Source organism: Mus caroli, unplaced genomic scaffold (genome assembly GCF_978045245.1).
Source record: "Mus caroli unplaced genomic scaffold, Mus_caroli_1 scaffold_16, whole genome shotgun sequence".
In the NCBI taxonomy this organism is placed as follows: Eukaryota; Metazoa; Chordata; class Mammalia; order Rodentia; family Muridae; genus Mus; species Mus caroli.
Genome location: NW_028227271.1, coordinates 95,088,244 through 95,108,230, shown reverse-complemented (window position 1 = coordinate 95,108,230; position 19,987 = coordinate 95,088,244). Strand labels below are relative to the sequence as shown.

The 19,987-nt window shown below is 38.7% G+C and overlaps 1 protein-coding gene across 2 annotated transcripts in view; it reads left to right on the top strand.

The window, feature by feature from the left end:
* Capsl (calcyphosine like) overlaps nucleotides 1-5,099 on the top strand; it is a 36,202-nt gene extending 31,103 nt beyond the window's left edge. Inside the window, exon 6 of one of the 2 annotated variants that reach the window (XM_085831430.1) lies at nucleotides 4,698-5,099. In XM_085831430.1, the coding sequence (XP_085687556.1) occupies nucleotides 4,698-4,799 (102 nt within the window). In that variant the 3' untranslated portion in view covers nucleotides 4,800-5,099. Of the gene's footprint in view, nucleotides 1-3,669; nucleotides 3,819-4,697 lie in introns of those variants that run through there. The other variant, XM_085831428.1, reaches the window with a different exon arrangement.
* Nucleotides 5,100-19,987: the final 14,888 nt, after the last annotated feature.

Below are 19,987 nucleotides of genomic sequence, written 5' to 3'. Positions count from 1 at the left end.
GCTCAAAGTACAAACAAAAGCTTCAAGGATCTGCTGTATAATAGATTAGTTTGACAGATCATTTTCTCAGCATGATTTAACTCCTCCAAGTTGCTTAGGTGAAAATTGTGTACTCAGGTTAGAGCTAGCGAAGTTCTTTTGTTCTAACAACAACAAAAACTCCCTCGCCAAGTTAATGCCTCAAATTATTTCTTCTAAAGTAGATGACGGGTGGAACCTGTTGAAAGATATACAAGCAAATGATTGATGGGGCTTCTGAGAACATTGTTGTGAGAAGACATTCTCTCTGGTGTCTGGGTTGGTGCGGTGAGAGGCTGTGGTGAAGCAGCCCTTCCTCTCTGAGAATATAGCGGCCTTCTTGTTTAATTCTCACACCTGCTTTGCCAAAGCCAGTTTTTTTTCTTCCCCTCAGAAAAATGTAATGGAAGTAAAACTCACTGAGAATATAAACCACCCACAGGCAGCTGAGTTTCTGATATGGATCTCACATGTAGCAAAAGGTAAAGTACACCACAGGAAAAAAACCCTCAAAAGGTCATCGTTTTTCTTCTTTTTTTTCTTTCTTTTCTTTTCTTCTTCTTTTTTTTAATCACTCGTATTGGATTCTTCTCCTGATTCTTCAGAACAGAATTTACTGACCTTTTCACTTGGCACTCAGACACTGGTATTGATCTCATAGCATCTTTCTCTGGTGCTCTAAGATACCAGAAGCTGGTATCTTAGAAACGCACAGGCTGTATGCAGAACTCATGATAATCGGCAGTCTGAGGGAGACTCAGAACAGAAAGGGAACCTCACATGGAAAGAAGATGATGGATGGAAGAGTGGCTTGTTCCTTCCAGGGCTCACTTGGGTTTTGGCTCTTCTACACTGATGAGATGAAGTGCATCACAAATATGGGGTATTATCTAATGCCAGTCACTCACTGCCTTACTAAGCCCAGGACATTCTCTTCGTTTCCAAGGGAACAGAGACGTAAAGTACCATTCCACAGGTTTCCTACTCATGCCTCAAAACTCATTTAGCAATATCATTCAAAATACATTTACTTAAGAGCGTCATTGAAGCTGCAACGTGCCTGCAGTAAATCATGGGAATCTGAGCTTAACTAATCAGTTATTTAGAAAGTGTTTGAGTAGAAATTCACATTTATTTCTTATAAATTAAAACCCCAAACAAATGTTAAATAAATCAGTAATATAACAATACTTAGAAGGGCTGTGTCTTTCTATAGCCATATGTTTATGCGAGATATTTATTTGTATGTAAATATAATTTGTATACTAGTGGCAAAAATGTTGCATATAGCTTTAAAACAGTGCCAAGCCAATAGTGACTTGTCATTTTAACAGAACTGTCACTCAATCTATTTTCTCAACAGTGAGATGTTCTCATATGTAAATATTATCTTGACAGCAAACAGTTAAGTAGACATCAAATAAACACTGGTTTCGAAGCAGCATTCTGTTTGATAAATAAGAATATTGATGGTATTTATAGTATACATGCTAAATATTTTATTTAAAATAAGGTGTGAACCCTGAGATTCCACCTCACACCAGTCAGAATGGCTAAGATCAAAAATTCAGGTGACAGCAGATGCTGGCGGGGATGTGGAGAAAGAGGAACACTCCTCCATTGTTGGTGGGATTGCAAGCTTGTACAACCACTCTGGAAATCAGTCTGGCGGTTCCTCAGAAAATTGGACATAGTACTACCGGAGGATCCAGCAATACCTCTTCTGGGCATATATCCAGAAGATGTCCCAACCGGTAAGAAGGACACATGCTCCACTATGTTCATAGCAGCCTTATTTATAATAGCCAGAAGCTGGAAAGAACCCAGATGTCCCTCAACAGAGGAATGGATACAGAAATTATGGTACATTTACACAATGGAGTACTACTCAGCTATTAAAAAGAATGAATTTATGAAATTCCTATCCAAATGGATGGACCTGGAGGGCATCATCTTGAGTGAGGTAACACAATCACAAAGGAACTCACACAATATGTATTCACTGATAAGTGGATATTAGCCCAAAACTTAGGATACCCAAGATATAAGATACAATTTGCTAAACGCATGAAACTCAAGAAGAATGAAGACCAAAATGTGGACACTGTGCCCCTTCTTAGAATTGGGAACAAAACACCCAGGGAAGGAGTTACAGAGACAAAGTTCGTAGCTGTGATGAAAGGATGGACCATCTAGAGACTGCCATATCCAGGGATCCATCCCATAATCAGCTTCTAAACGCTGACACCATTGCATACACTAGCAAGATTTTGCTGAAAGGACCCAAAGATAGCTGTCTCTTGTGAGACTATGCAGGGGCCTAGCAAACACAGGAGTGGATGCTCACAGTCAGCTATTGGATGGATCACAGGGCTCCCAATGGAGAAGCTAGAGAAAGTACCCAAGGAGCTAAAGGGATCTGCAACCCTATAGTTGGAACAACATGATGAACTAACCAGTACCCCGGAGCTCTTGTCTCTAGCTGCATATGTATCGAAAGATGGCCTAGTCGGCCATCACTGGAAAGAGAGGCCCATTGGACTTGCAAACTTTATATGCCCCAATATAGGGGAATGCCAGGGCCAAAAGAATGGGAATGGGAGGGTAGGGAAGTGGGGGGCGGTATGGGGGACTTTTGGGATAGCATTGGAAATGTAATTGAGGAAAATATGTAATAAAAAAATAAATAAAATAAAATACCATTACATCAAAAAAAATAAAATAAAATAAGGTGTGTTTCTAGTGGTAAGCTCTGTGTATATGAGGTATCTACTTGTTATAATGAAAAAAAACAAAAACAAAAACAAAAAAACTGGGGCATCCTCTCGGGTAACCAGAAATTAAGATTTCTGTGAGCTATCAGTTTAGACATTTATAAAAGCACGTCATTTGGTACTTTCTGAGAGATTTTGCTTTAAGAAGTTCTGACTTAGCAGATTTTCTTTTAAAAATTAAAGGTCTGAAACAGCAACTGCTTCAATAGAACAGAACATCTAAGTCTGCCAGTAAACGACTTGCTAAGTGTGCTTTCTCTCATTAGCTAACATGTCACTTGCATCCTTAGGCTCTCTGGCTGTGCTTTTGTTTGTTGATAAAAATGTAATACTTTATTATAATGTAGAATACTTTACCTTAATAAACTGTATAGAAGTGAACAGGAATGTGTATTGTTTAGGACTGGGCAAGTGTTTATTTTTGTGCGTACTTTAATCTAGCTGTGTGGTGTTTTTACCGGTGACCCTATTACAGCAACGTGATTGTGCTTCAGGGTCATTTATAAATATCATTGGTGTGATGCTTCTGTTACAGGTGATAACATTTTACTTTGAAAGTGGTGAGTCTTTTTAAAATGCATGACACAATTACTCATAAAATTACCATTTTAACAGCCAAGGATAAGATATTATGACACAATTTGCTATTATTATTCCTTTCTATTCTTTCCACAGGGTCAGACTATGTTCACCTAGGAGGCTTAACAACTTCATCTCATTTTCAGCTTTGAGTTGCACTTCTACAACCAAGAAGGATAGAATAACTCTATTACTAGTACAAGGAGGACAAGAACAAGGAGGGAAGAAGGGGAGGGAGAAAGGGAAGGATGGAGGGAGGAAGGGAAACTAGATGCTAATTACTGTTCTTTGTTCTCAGTACAGTCACCTAGCACAGAAAGCTAGGGTTGATCTAATCATGAAAACACACATCTTGGCCAGACTGATAAGTTGGATCCTGCACCCTACATGGCGATTGTTTTGCACCTGTCTGTTGCCCATTGGGTAACATGCATCCTGTTTTCCAGAGTGCTCCCTTTCCTGTAAGATGCCCCTTCCTCAAGTTCTATCTCTACATCTGTTTGACCAAGACTCTTCTGCAAAGAGAGAGTATGTGTGCTCTCTATTTATTGTATGCTCATTTATGCGATAAAATCTTTATCGTAAGGCTTAATCATATCATTTTATCCATAGAGTATTTATTCCAGGACTTACCGTAAGTAACAAAATTCTTAAATCCTCAAGCCCTTTATATGAAACGACATCATTTTTTGCTCATAAGTTCTACTCATCTTGTACATATACAGTATGGACACAATGCTACTTACTTTAAATTCTTCCAATAAAAGTTAAACGAGTCCCTGAGGACAGAACCTGTGAGCAGAGAGGATTGACTGTATTCATCATGATCACAAGTAGGCAGCATATATTCTAGAGCAAGATTACCTCATTGGACTTGCTGTAGTGACAGAACTGATCTCATCTGTGTTTCCCAGTATATCAATTGCTGGCTACATGGAGCTGGTAACAGAGGGAGAATGGTCAGTGACCCAAGAATTGTGGTGTTTGATTAGACTTCATCTTAATTAGTGTAAATTCAAATCCCTGTATGTGGTCAATGGCTACCTTATTGTGTGACTTGGAAGAGATCTAGAGATCAATAGTGATGCCCTGAGGAAGAAGTTTATACAAATGAGATGCAGGTGAGTCTTTGGCTGCCCACTGTAAATGTCCAAACTCAGAACAGTTTCAGAAAGGAAATACAGGGCAAATTCTTGCTGACTTAGGTCACGCTGCTTGACTATTTGTTGCAAACCATACATATATGCAGTGTCTTGGGAGAAATTAAGTGTGTGCCTCACATATTTTGACACTGTTTCTTCTACCCTTACCTTCTTCCTTCTTCAGGTTTCAGAGGAAGACTTTCTGAATTATTATGCAGGTGTCAGCGCTTCAATTGACACAGATGCTTATTTCGTTTTGATGATGACAAATTCTTGGAGATTATGAATTTTGTTTAATATCCTCTTGGAGGAAATCGGGAGCTCTCAGAAGGCAGAATGGAGTCTGATATTATGGATTTTAATAAGATGCAAACTAACTCTAAACAAAGAACTCCAGGCAACTAATGACCACTAAGAGAACTATTCTTTCCAGCAATGAGAGCTCTGATTGGCTATCCAATAAAAAGCAGCCCTCCATGAAATCATATACTCTTAGAACACAAAAGTGTGCTTTGCAGGTTATATTCATATATTTGTGCATCTACCTAGTATCTATCTATCTATCTATCTATCTATCTATCTGTCTGTCTGTCTGTCTGTCTGTCTGTCTGTCTATCTATCTATCTATCTATCTATCTATCTATCTATCTATCTATCTGCCTATAATCTATCTATATCTATCAGCTTCTATTACAATAATAAAGAAGAAAAGTCTATATGTTTTAGAGGAGTTAGAGGGAGGTGATATGGAAGAGGTTGGAGGGAGGAAAGAAGAGACAAGAAGTGATGTATTTTACCTTAAATGCATTTTAAAAGATAAAAGTAAAATGTTTTTAAATATCTGGTGTTTTAATTGTAATAGATCTTGAGTAATCTTAAGAAGAATTCAAATGTATTTATCTCCACAAACGCCCGAGAAAATAGTTTTAAGTCAATATGAAAGGAAGGAACAAACAAAGGAAGGGAATCATGAACTGAGATTACGAAGTGGTTTCTGTATAAAAGTCACTTTTACTGGATATTTCTGTTGTGGAGACAAATACAGATGTCCCCCCACACTTCTGTGTTGTTCCTGGTCTTGACTGTTGTAACATCTAATTATAAAATTTCATGAATTTACTTACTCTACTGTAATATATCGTATTTTATTCTTAAAAGTATCATTTTCTGTAGTTGTAAATTTTAATGCAAAGTTTAAAACTCAGCAAACTCTCATGCCATCAAGCACAAGTGACATAAATATATGAGAAACAGCAGGGATGCTGAGGTAACATACCAGGTTGGAGATTGGGCTTTCACAAAATGAAATCACTCATCAGCTTAGCAAATGGATGATGGAGTTAACGGCTACAACTGGATGCATTTTGGGATTTTATGTAAACTACGGAGATGGGTTTCATACCATCTGGAGAATTTTTCACGTGTTTTTTTTTTTTTAATTCTTTTAGAAGTTTTGTAAGAGTACTATATTTACATTATTTCTACACCTCCTTCACCTCCTCTAAGTTCTCCCATGTGCCCTCGATTCCCAACCAAATTCATGATCTCTTCTTCAATTCTGACTCTTATACACACACAAACACAATACATACATGTGATACACACACACACACACACACATACATGCATGTACACACATACAGACACACAACCTAGTAAGTCCATTTCATTTAATGTTGCTTATATGTACATGTGTTGAGAGGCGACCACTGGGGTTGTATAATATACTGTTGGGCTTGTCCCTGAAGAAAATGATTCCCCTTCTCTCAGTAGCTCATGCTTTACTATAGTCCTTAGTCTAGGGTTAGGGCTTTGTAAAATTTCTCTCATCTACATTGGCATGTTCCATGGTCATTACTCAGGTTTTGTTTATACAAACATATTGTTGAGTTTGCATAAATTTATCTAAATGACTTCCAGGTACCCCACAAATTATGTACTATGGGTGTGGAGGTTGAGTTCTCATTCAGTGATAACTGTTTTTTATTAGCAAAGTTAGCTGAAAGTTGATTGCTCATGTCTGTGGGCCTTTTATAGCAGAGAACTGGGTAGAGAAAGGCTGATTCTAGAGAAAGGCTGGTGTGTCTTTTGGTGTTTAGCCAACGATTTTCCCACCTTCACTTGTTCATTATACTTTGGGAACTTTGATTGCTGTGTCACCTCTCTTTCCCTAGTCTTTAAAAATCACGAGACTATGAAAACAATGTCACATAGGCATGGGTAGGAGAGAAACAAAATTCCCACTGGAGGGAATGTTGCAATTCAGGACTTGACAGTGCAGACTTGATAGTGCCCATATCAGTTGTTGCTAAAACTAGAGCTCTGGCCACTGACCAGCTATGGCAAATACAACCCTTCTGCTTCCTGGTTGAATCAAAATAATCACAAAGACACATTGAGCTCATGTCAATCCTATACAAACATCACCTGCGGTTTTTTGGTCAATGTAAGCAAGCTTTATTTTCAGCCTGACAGGCTTGTCTCCTCAGGGGGTGTTGAGAAAACAGAAGCAAACAAAAAGACTAGGGATTTTCCAAGGTATTTTTTTTTTAAAAAACAAAAGACTGTGGCTGCATATTTCAAAAGTACCTGGCAGAACATCTGATAAGGGTGGAGGTCAGGCTATGGAAAATGGGTCAAAATGTGATTATCGCCCCCCCCCCCCCCAAACCAACCCAGGATTTAACTTATTTTGACCTGTATCAAGAGAGCTTCTGACCTTAAGAGGAAGTCAAGCTGGCCCTTCCATCACTGGGATATTTTATATAATACCAATAAGAATGCAGATGCCTTATACAGCCTGTTGAAGCAACATACAATGGATTTGGTTGTGTTGTATGCTTCATGAGGAAAACAAGCTTGTTTCTCACGGTCAAGCTGGAAGACGAAATCAAGGTGCAGGAAGATTGAATCTGGTGAATCCAACATTAAGGATATGAGAAACAATAACTTAACTCTTAGTTCAAATAAATACAGAGAAATATAGTTCTAAGAGCAAAACTTCTTTTCGTTGAAAGCTGACTTGATGGAAGCAGAGTAAAAGTGGTTTTCTGGACAAGAAGCTGTCTCTCTCTTAGAAACCATGCTTCTCATTGCCTTCCTCTTGATCATGGAAACAGGCTGGGTGGTCTCAATCCTCTGTGGAAATAACCTTGTAGAGATCACAGTCGGGATGAAGAAGGACAGAGCTGAGATCCTCACATTCTTAGCAGTTTTAGCAAATATAAAAGGTAATTATTTTCCATAAAGCAAGCCATTTCACCAGGGCCTATTGGTATCATTCCACACTGGAATTTGTGCTACAACTCAGTGACAACTCTTTAGTTTTCTGTCTCTGTGGGATGCAGGGAGACATTTTTTATTTATCTAAATTAGGAGCTTTTATTTTCCTGAAGGGAATTGAAATTATCATATATACTGTAAACTAGTTATCTATTAATGTCAGCAAATGAGAAAATTTTTATTCTAGAGGCAAATCAGTCATTGGAGTACTAATTACAGTCATGAGAGATTTTTAGTCATTTAACTCAGAGCAAGGGGTTTGAATATTAAAACACAAGAGAAGCTGATTTCTGCAGCATGCCAATGAGATCACAATACTCACATTATAAGACTGAAAAAGATGTTTGCTGACCTTTCTTTCTGGATGTCTAACTGTAAAATGGAGACTTTAGTTTCATTAATATAAATCATCATGAACTCCCTCTGGATATAGCCAACCTTGTCTACCCAGTGATTCTTGGTTTCTTTAGAGAAATTGGCCTTTGAACTGGGCCAGATTCCATTTTTCAGTGCCTTGATTTTGTCTTCCAGCTTCCAGACTGTGAGAAAATTTGTATTTTATTACAAGCAAGCAAATTTATTTTATGTTGTTAACCAGGCTGAGAAGAATAAAGCATCTGAGTTATTAGTTTTATTTAAATTATCATAGCTATCTCAGTGTTTTATGTGGTTATTTTCATGTTGTCTGAGTATACATTGATGTATCTCCACTGAGCAGACTGCACAAATCAGCTGCTTTGTGAATATTATATCAGAGGGAACAAAGAATACAAAAATATATAATCTCAAGAATTAAAAAAATTGAAAAGTGAATACATTTTACCTGGAAATCGTTAGCTAGAATAACTAATCCATACAATTTAATAAATCAGGAGGAGACATGTTGCGAATAGAGTGAACACTTTAAGACCTGAGACTTTGAAACCACTAGGAATAAAAGTAGTGAAAATTCAAGGTACAGAGAAAACCAAAGACTTTCTGGATACCGCCTCAATATTAGAAGACACACAGTAAGAATATGTGAGATTGGAATTCCAAGGATTTGCATGACAGAGGAAGCAGCTGAGTGAGGAGACATACTGGAATGGAGAAAATTTTGATGAACATTCATGTGAAAAGGAATTGATACAAACGATGTAAATAAAAATATAATAAAAGAACAAATAATCTACCAATACATGGGCAAATGAATTGGCCAGAAAGTCCTTAAGTGAAGCAAAACTGTCAATGAATACATAGAATCCTTAGGAATAAAGGAAGTGCTAGTTGAATTATATTCAACTTCTGTCTCATTATAGAAAATGATTAACATCAAGAAGGTAAACTAGGGCCTGGAGAAATGGCTCAGCACTATAGAGCACGTGCTGCTCTTGCAGAGGACCTGCACTCGATTCCCAGAGGCCATGAGGCAGCTTACAATTGTCTGTAACTCTGTGTCTCAGGTATTCACCATCCTCTCCAGACCTCAGCAGGCACCAGGCATGCAAACGGTGCCCGGACACACATGCAGATGAATATTACACATAAACACACAAATCATTTTTTTTTAAAGAAGATAAACAATGATGGTTATGTGATGAAGAAACCCATATCTACCCTTGATGGAACCTCAAATTAACCTTCCAATGCTATGAAAATCAGTATAACTGTTCCTCAAAAGATGGAAAGTAAAGCTACCATCTGACTCTGCTATACCATGTTTTGGTATTTACATAAAGAACTCTACTCAGCACATAGTAGAGTTATCTACACATTGGTGATTACTTTAGCACTCTTCACAATAGGCAGTAAGGAACCAACCTAGCTAAGCACTCACCAATCGATGAGTAGATAAAGAAAATGTGATGCATGTATGCGTCATATATGTATACATATATCACACATACATACAAGGAAAAGTATTATTCAGACATCAAAAAATACAAAATTATGTCATTTGTAGGTAACTAGTTGAAATTGAAAACATCATGTTAAGCAAAGCAAATCTGACGCAGACAAACGTCACATTTTTATCTATTAGCAGAATCTGCATTTAAAAGGGAAGATAGCTGCCATTCTCCTAAGTCAGTATAATTTCTAACTGCAGTCTGAATACTTATCCTTATACCCACACAGGAGTATGCGTCTTATTCCTCAGCAAGGAAGCTGCTTTTCACAACAGATAGATGACAACAGAAACACACAACTACTCGAAATGCAGAGAAGCCCAACTGATAGAAGCTGCAACCAAACACCCATGTCCAAGGTTCAGAGAACAGCAGAGCAGAGGGGCCAGAAACACTGCAAGAACCAGAAAAGGAGGCTATGTTCTGTGAGAGCATGTTTTCTATATATGATAGAAATCTCAACAACAAAATCTCAACAACCTGGTTACTTAAACAAGACTTACACAGTGTGTGTTAGTTTGTATGCTAGCATCAATGGGGTAAATATTAGATGGTCCACCCCTAGATAAAGAGCTACGGGATACTAATAACAGCTAAAAGAGGAGAATTGGTCATCTCCAGGAACTCAAAATATTTTCATATAGTATGAAAATGTCACAATAAAGGAAGTTGGGTTGTAGAAATAACATATACTAGTACTACAATCACTTTTTTGATATAAATAAAACCTAATTTCCTTATCCAAGCAGGTGATAATAGCAACAACACTACAGAGTGAGGGTCAAACAGGTAGCATGCATGACTCTGCTCTCTTATAGTCATGTCTTAGAACTGTGTAAGCTCTGCACAAGTGCTTGCTAGTACTGCATGTCACTTCTTAGAGTCAACTTTTTAGAGTTCCTGTCTCTTCTCACTTTGTATTCTCAGTTTTTTCTTAAATATTACTACAGAACTTAAAGCATTCCCCTGCCTACCCTCTCACACCTTTTAACCCATCACACACAACAGTCTTTAAGCCTAGAGTTCAGTTACATCATTAATAGTTATCTCTACGTCAATGGTAAGTTCGGTCACGTCAGCTGGCAGTTAAGTTATCCACGGTGTGCTCTAACTTCTGTCTTCAGAGTTATCGTCTATGGCACATTGTTATTTCCCATGATTCACTATGTGCGCGTGAATGGATAATCTGCTTGTGTTTTGGTATTTATCCTGAGTGCATGAGAAGGATCTTTTGAAACCCTTGTGACCATATAATGGGTCAGGCTGAGCACCTTCCTAGATTAAAAATTGTCTTGTTAGTAGAGAATTCAATCACCTGTGTAGAAATTGTGGACTTTCACCATGCTAGGCTCTCAGGAGAAGAGGGTTATTAGAGCTGAATTCTCATCACATGGAAAACCCTGTGGTAGTCATCCCTGTGGTAGGAATAATAAGCACTGGAAGCTATAGCTGCTTTCCAGGGACGCTTTGGGGCATAACAAATCTGTGTTACCTTTCTGAGCTAAAATGGCACTCCTCACAGCCAATAAGATCATTGCTGATACAGGCACTGGGCCTCTCCCTGTCTAGAGATCTCTTTGTAGTATATGGGTACAGACTTGGTGACAATGTGGCTAGTGTCCATTTTACAAATGGCTTAGCAGGTGGTTGACAACACTTTTCTAAAGAGACAACAGGAGCTCCCATCACCCAGTCAGGGACCTGAGAAAAATCCTGTTTTATAACCTCCAAAGGGCAGCCTGAATTCTGATTTGAGAATCACTTAGTAACCTAGGACTCCATTTGCCTTAGGCAATATTTACATCCCTCTAATTATAATGTACCTAGCAAGCTGACAACCATCACCTACCCACACTCAGCATACATACACTCTGAACGATATGTACCTAGCAACTACAGGCCCCCTAATTACATTAGGTTACATATGCACCCCCTCTAAGCAATTGAATAAACTTCCCTTCCCTTAGCAACACTCTCCTATAGGCTGGGCAGAATAAATTCTCATCTGGTCTGAACTGGTTCTGAAAGTGTAAACAAAAAGACAAACTGTATCCTTTAAGAAATTGCTAAAGAGGAGTGTTCCTCTTTCTCCACATCCTCGCCAGCATCTGCTGTCACCTGAATTTTTGATCTTAGCCATTCTGACTGGTGTGAGGTGGAATCTCAAGGTTGTTTTGATTTGCATTTCCCTGATGATTTTTTCAGGTGCTTCTCAGCCATTCGGTTATTCCCTAGTTGAGAATTATTTGTTTAGCTCTGAACCCCATTTTTTTTTTGGGGGGGGGAGAAAAGATTTATTTCATTGTTTTTTTTTAATTAGGTATTTTCCTCAATTACATTTCCAATGCTATCCAAAAAGTCCCCAATACACTCCCCCCCCAGTCCCGTCCCCCCCCCCTCCTTGGCCCTGGCACTCCCCTGTACTGGGGCATATAAAGTTGGCAAGTCCAATGGGCCTCTCTTTCCAGTGATGGCCGACTAGGCCAACTTTTGATACAAATGCAGCTAGAGTCAAGAGCTCTGGGGTACTGGTTAGTTCATAATAATGATCCACCTATGGGGTTGCAGTTCCCTTTAGCTCCTTGGGTACTTTCTCTAGCTCCTCCATTGGGGGCCCTGTGATCCATCCAATAGCTGACTGTGAGCATCCACTTCTGTGTTTGCTAGGCCCCTGCATTGTCTCACAAGAGACAGCTATATCTGGGTGCTTTCAGCAAAATCTTGCTAGTGTATGCAATGGTGTCAGCGTTTGGAAGCTGATTATGGGATGGATCCCTGGATATGGCAGTCTTTAGATGGTCCATCCTTTCGTCACAGCTCCAAACTTTATCTCTGTAACTCTTTCCATGGGTGTTTTGTTCCCAATTCCAAGAAGGGGCACAGTGTCCACACTTTGGTCTTCGTTCTTCTTGAATTTCATGCGTTTAACAAATTGTATCTTATATCTTGGGTATCCTAAGTTTTTGGGCTAATATCCACTTATCAGTGAGTACATATTGTGTGAGTTCCTTTGTGAATATGTTACCTCACTCAGGATGATGCCCTCCAGATCCATCCATTTGCCTAGGAATTTCATAAATTCATTCCTTTTAATAGCTGAGTAGTACTCCATTGTGTAAATGTACCATGTTTTCTGTATCCATTCCTCTGTTGAGGGACATCTGGGTTCTTTCCAGCTTCTGGCTATTATAAATAAGGCTGCTATGAACATAGTGGAGCATGTGTCCTTCTTACCGGTTGGAACATCTTTTGGATATATGCCCAGGAGAGGTATTGCTGGATCCTCTGGTAGTATTATGTCCAATTTTCTGAGGAACCGCCAAACTGATTTCCAGAGTGGTTGTACCAGCTTGCAATCCCACCAACAATGAAGGAGTGTTCCTCTTTCTCCACATCCTCGCCAGCATCTGCTGTCACCTGAATTTTTGATCTTAGCCATTCTGACTGGTGTGAGGTGGAATCTCAGGGTTGTTTTGAGTTGCATTTCCTGAGTCCAGCTTATCCCATAATCAGCCACCAAACCCAGACACTATTGCATATGCCAGAAAGATTTTGCAGGTCGGGGGGTGGGGGGGAGGGTATAGGGAACTTTCGGGATAGCATTTGAGATATATATAAAGAAAATATCTAATAAAAAATAAATTTAAAAAAAGAAAAAAAATGAAATTGCTAAAGAGAATCCTCTGTTAACCATCTTATGCCAATGCATAGTTGCAAGTTCTTAGGATTAAAAATCAGACAGATGCATTCAGGGAAAGAGGCATGAGCAGTATAAAAAATGATAATACGGCCTAATCAATCAGAATGGAACCACACTTAATTCACACTTTTATAATCAAACCATCATTGTCTTGAATCTTGAGTTCTTGAATAAAAGAAACCCTTGAGTAATAATCATGGCCTTTGAATATTTTTCTGTCTGTGGGCAGTTGTTCTCTTACAGGACATGATCATGATCACCTGTTTTATACTTTTGCTACAAATATATTTTTCCTACATGTTTATAATTTATGCAAGCTTGTATTTTAGCTGCTTAAGTAAAAGGCTAAGATTGTGGAAATACCCGGCTCAGATCTTAACCAGTGATAACAAAAGGGACTCTCTGCATCCCATTGACATCTGCTCCATCTGACTGCTGAAACAATGTGTCTCTTTCTGGTTGATGAGCACATTGATGTATGGGCAAGAGTGTGGCATGCTATGACATGAGAACGGACACTGTATTGCCTCTATTATTTGGTTGATTGCCCTCATTTCTATCCATTGTAGTGAAACTAAATTTAAACAGATTTATTTTCTGAAATCTGTAAGTGAGCTGTGTTCTTGACAACTTATTGATCCTAAGGAAGGCACAGGTATCTGCACTGACTGTAAATTTGAGACTGCATTTTCATTTCAACATTACGAAAGAATAATGGACTACCTCACCCATTTTTTATTAAACTAATAAAACTAAGTTTTTAAAAAATACAACTCAGTATTGACATTTTTAAGTCATCAAAATAATTTATAATTGTTAAATGTCTCGTAAATATACACGATCTCTTCTGAAGCTAAAAGTAATATGCATTTTAACCAGTTTTAAAAATCGATTTGGATCAATATACCTGATAGAAGTAGAAAAAAATCTCTTATGATGTCCTCAATGAAAGGAAAGTGTAACAAGTTCCTGAATAGACAGAAATGGTTCCATCTCCAAGGGAAAGTGTAACTGTGGCTTCCTAGAATGAATTGGGAAGTGCTCCTTCTGTTTCTATTTTGTGGGATAGTTTGAAGAATATTGGTATTAGGTCTTTTTTGAAGGTCTGATAGAATTCTGCACTAAACCCATTTGTTTCTGGGAAACTTTCAATGATAGCTTCTATTTTTGTAGGGGTTATGAGACTGTTTAGATCATTTATCTGATCCTGATTTAATTTTGGTATTTGGTATCTGGCTGAAAATTGTTCATTTCATCCAGATTTTCCAGTTTTGTTGAATATAGACTTTTGTAGTAGGATCTGGTAATTTTTTTGGATTTCCTTAGTTTCTGTTGTTATATCTACCTTTTCATTCCTGATCTTGTAAATTTGGATACTGTCTCTGTGCCCTCTGGTTAGTCTGACTAACGGTTTATCTATCTTGTTGATTTTCTCAAGGAACCAACTCCTGGTTTGATTGATTCTTGGTATAGATGTTTTTGTTTCTACTTGGTTGATTTCAGCCCTGAGTTTGATTATTTCCTACAGTCAACTCCTCTTGGGTGTATTTACTTCTTTTTGTTTTAGAGCTTTCAGGTGTGCTGCCAAGCTGCTAGTATATGCTCTCTCCAGTTTCTTTTTGGAGGCACTCAGAGCTATGAATTTTCCTCTTAGAACTGCTTTCCTTGTGTCCATAAGTGTGGGTATGTTGTACCTTCATTTTCATTAAATTCTAAAAAGTCTTTAATTTCTCTATTTCTTCCTTGACCAAGTTATCATTGAGTAGGGCATTGTTCAGCTTCCATGTGTATGTGGACTTTCTGTTATTTTTGTTGCTACTGAAGACCAGTCTTAGTCCATGGCGATGTGATAGAATGCATGGAATTATTTTAATCTTCTTGTATCCGTTGAGTCTTGTTTTGTGACTGATTATTTGGTCAGTTTTGGAGAAGGTACCATGAGCTGCTCAGAAGAAGGTATATTCTTTTGCTTTAGGATGAAATGTTCTATAAATATTGATTAAAACCATTTGGATCATAAATTCTGCTAGTTTCACTGTGTCACTGATTATTTTTGTTTCCATGATCTGTCCGTTGCTGAGAGTAGGGTGTTGAGGTGCAATGTGTGCTTTGAGCTTTAGTAAAGTTTCTTTTATGAATGTGGGTCCTCTTGCATTAGTAGCATAGATGTTCAGAATTGAGAGTTCTTCTTGGTAGATTTTTTCCTTTAACTAGTATGAAGTGTCCTTCCTTATCTTTTTTGATATCTTTAGGTTGAAAGTTGATTTTATTTGATATTAGAATGGCTACTAAAACTTGTTTCTTGGGACCATTTGCTTGGAAAAAATTTTTCCAGCCTTTTACTCTGAGCTAGTGTCTTCCTTTGTCACTGAGGTGGATTTCCATATGCAGCAAAATGTGTGGTCCAGTTTACATATCCAGTCTGTTGGTCTATGTCTTCTTATTGGGGAATTCAGTTCATTGATATTAAGAGATATTAAGGAAAAGTGATTCTTGCCTCCTGTTATTTTTGTTGTTAGAGGTAGAATTATGTTTGTGTGGCTATCTTTTCTTTTTTTTATTAGGTATTTTCCTCATTTACATTTCCAATGCTATCAAAAAAGTCCACAATACACTCCCCCCGCCACTCCCCTACCCACCCACTCCCACTTTTTGGCCCTGGCGTTCCCCTGTACTGGGGCATATAATGTTTGCAAGTCCAATGGGCCTCTCTTTCCAGTGATGGCCGACTAGGCCAACTTTTGATACATATGCAGCTAGAGTCAAGAGCTCTGGGGTACTGGTTAGTTCATAATGTTGTTCCACCTATAGGGTTGCAGATCCCTTTAGCTCCTTGGGTACTTTCTCTAGCTCCTCCATTGGGGGCCCTGTGATCCAGTCAATAGCTGACTGTGAGCATCCATTTCTGTGTTTGCTAGGCCCAGGCATAGTCTCACAAGAGACAGCAATATCTGGGTGCTTTCAGCAAAATCTTGCTAGTGTATGCAATGGTGTCAGCCTTTGGAAGCTGATTATGGGATGGATCCCTGGATATGGCAGTCTTTAGATGGTCCATCCTTTCGTCACAGCTCCAAACTTTATCTCTGTAACTCTTTCCATGGGTGCCTGGTTCCCAATTCTAAGAAGGGGCACAGTGTCCACACTTTGGTCTTCGTTCTTCTTGAGTTTCATGCGTTTAACAAATTGTATCTTATATCTTGGGTATCCTAAGTTTTCGGGCTAATATCCACTTATCAGTGAGTACATATTGTGTGAGTTCCTTCGTGATTGTGTTACCTCACTCAGGATGATGCCCTCCAGGGTCCATCCATTTGCCTAGGAATTTCATAAATTCATTCTTCTTAATAGCTGAGTAGTACTCCATTGTGTAAATGTACCACATTTTCTGTATCCATTCCTCTGTTGAGGGGCATCTGGGTTCTTTCCAGCTTCTGGCTATTATAAATAAGGCTGCTATGAACATAGTGGAGCATGTGTCCTTCTTACCGGTTGGAACATCTTCTGGATATATGCCCAGGAGAGGTATTGCTGGATCCTCTGGTAGTATTATGTCCAATTTTCTGAGGAACCGCCAAACTGATTTCCAGAGTGGTTGTACAAGCTTGCAATCCCACCAACAATGAAGGAGTGTTCCTCTTTCTCCACATCCTCCCCAGCTTCTGCTGTCACCTGAATTTTTGATCTTAGCCATTCTGACTGGTGTGAGGTGGAATCTCAGGGTTGTTTTGAGTTGCATTTCCCTGATGATTAAAGATGTTGAACATTTTTTTAGGTGCTTCTCTGCCATTCGGTATTCCTCAGGTGAGAAGTGTGGCTATCTTTTTTTGGGTTTGTCGAAAGAAGATTATTTTCTTGCTTTTTCTAGGGTGTAGTTTCCCTTCTTGTGTTGGTGTTTTTCACCTATTATCCTTTGAAGGGCTGGATTTGAGGAAAGATATTGTGTAAATTTGGTTTTGTCTTGGAATACCTTGGTTTCTCCATCTATAGTAATTGAGAGTTTTGCTGGGTATAGTACCCTGGGCTGGCATTTGTCTTCTCTTAGGGACTGCACAACATCTACACAGGATCTTCTGATTTTCATACTCTCTGGTGAGAACTCTTGTATAATTCTGATAGGTCTGCCTTTAAATGTTACTTTATCTTTTTGCCTTACTGCTTTTAATATTCTTTCTTCATTTTTTAATGTATTTGGTGTTTTGATTATTATGTGACAGGAAGAATTTCTTTTCCCATCTAATCTATTTGGAGTTCTGTAGGCCTTTTGTATGTTTGTGGGAATCTTTTTCTATAATTTTGTTGAAGAAATTTACAAGGCCTTTAAGTTGGGAATTTTTCACTCTCTCCTATACCTATTATCCATAGGTTTGGTCTTCTCATTGTGTCCTGAATTTCCTCAGTGTTTTGGATTAGGAGCTTTTTTCATTTTTCATTTTCTTTGACTGCTGTGTCCATGTTTTCTATGGTATCTTCTGCACCTGAGATTCTCTCTTCTATCACTTGCATTCTGTTGGCAATTTTTGTATCCATGACTCCTCATCTTTTTCCTAGGTTTTCTATCTCCAGGGTTGTCTCCATTTGTGCTTTCTTTATTGTTTCTATTTTTATTTTAGATCCTGGATGGTTTTGGTCAATTCCTTCACCTGCTTGACTTTGTATTTCTGGGATTTATTTATTTATAATTAGATATTTTCTTTATACACATTTAAATGCTATCCCGAAAGTTCCCTATACCCTCCCCCCACCCTGCTCCCCTACCCACCCACTCCTGCTTCTTGGCCCTGGCATTCCCCTTTACTGAGGCATATAAAGTTTGCAATACCAAGGGGCCTCTCTTCCCAGTGATGGCTGACTAGGCCATCTTCTGCTACATATGCAGCTAGAGATACGAGCTCTGGGGGTACTGGTTAGTTCATATTGTTGTTCCCCCTATAGGGTTGCAGACCCCTTCAGCTCCTTGGGTGCTTTCTCTAGCTTCTCCATTGGGGGCCCAGTGTTCCATTTTATAGATGATTGTGAGCATCCATTTCTGTGTTTGCCAGGCACTGGCATAACCTCATACTAGACAGATATAACAGGGTCCCTTCAGCAAAATCTTTTTGACATATGCAATAGTGTCTGGGTTTGGTGGCTGATTATGGGATGGATCCTCAGGTGAGGTAGTCTCTGAATAGTCCATCCTTTTGTCTTAGCTCCAAACTTTGTCTCTGTAACTCCTTTCATGGGTATTTTGTTTCCTATTCTAAGGAGGAATGAAGTATTCACTCATTGGTCTTCCCTCTTCTTGATTTTCTTGTGTTTATTTATAATAGCTAGAAGCTTAAAAGAACCCAGATGTCCCTCAACAGAAGAATGGATACAGAAAATGTGGTACATTTACACAATGGAGTACTACTCAGCTATTAAAAACAATGGATTTACAAAATTCTTGGACAAATGGATATATCTGGAGGAGGATATCATCCTTAGTGAGGTAACCCAATCACAAAAGAAGCCATGAAATATACACTCACTGATAAGTGGATATTAACCCAGAAACATAGAACAACCAAGATACAGTAGTGGAGCATGTGTTATTACCAGTTGAAACTTCTTTTGGGTATATGCCCAAGAGAGGTATTGCTGGATCTTCTGGTAGTACTATGTCCAATTTTCTGAGGAACCTCCAGACTGACTTCCAGAGTGGTTGCACAAGCTTGCAATCCCACCAGCAGTGGAGGAGTGTTCCTCTTTCTCCATATCCTTGCCAGCATCTGCTGTCACCTGAATTTTTGATCTTAGCCATTCTGACTGGTGTGAGTTGGAATCTCAAGGTTGTTTTGATTTGTATTTCCCTGATGATTAAGGATGTTGAACATTTTTTTCAGGTACTTCTCAGCCATTCGGTATTCCTCAGGTGCGAATTTTTAGTTTAGTTCTGAACCCCATTTTTAAATGGGGTTATTTGAGTTTCTGGAGGCCAGCTTCTTGAGCTCTTTTATATATTGTATATTAGTCCCCTATCAGATTTAGGATTGGTTAAAATCCTTTCCCAATCTGTTGGTCACCTTTTTGTTGCTGGCCTTATTGACAGTGTCTTTTGCCTTACAGAAGCTTTGCAATTTTATGAGGTCCCATTTCTCAATTCTTGATCTTGCAGTGCAAGCCATTCCTGTTCTGTTTAGGAATTTTTCCCCTGTGCCCATATCTTCGAGGCATTTCCCTACTTTCTCCTCTATTGATTTCAGTGCTTCTGGTCGTATGTGGAGGTCTTTGATCCACTTAGACTTGAGCTTTGTACAAGGAGATAAGAATGGATAATTAGTTTTTCTGCAATTTTTTAAGGGATTTTTGTATTTCCTCTCTAAGGGTTGTGAGCTGTTTACCTATGTTCTCCTATATTTCCTTAAGGGAGACATTTATTTCCTTAAAGTCCTTTATCATCATAATGAGATGTAATTTTAAATCAGAGTCTTGCTTTTCTGTTGTGTTGGGGTATCCAGTGCTTGCTGTAGTGGGACAACTCAGTTCTGATGTCAAGTAGTCTTGGTTTCTGTTGCTTATATTCTTGCCCTTGCCTCTTGCCATCTGATTATCTCTGGTGACTGAGGCTTGTCCTTCCTGCAAGCC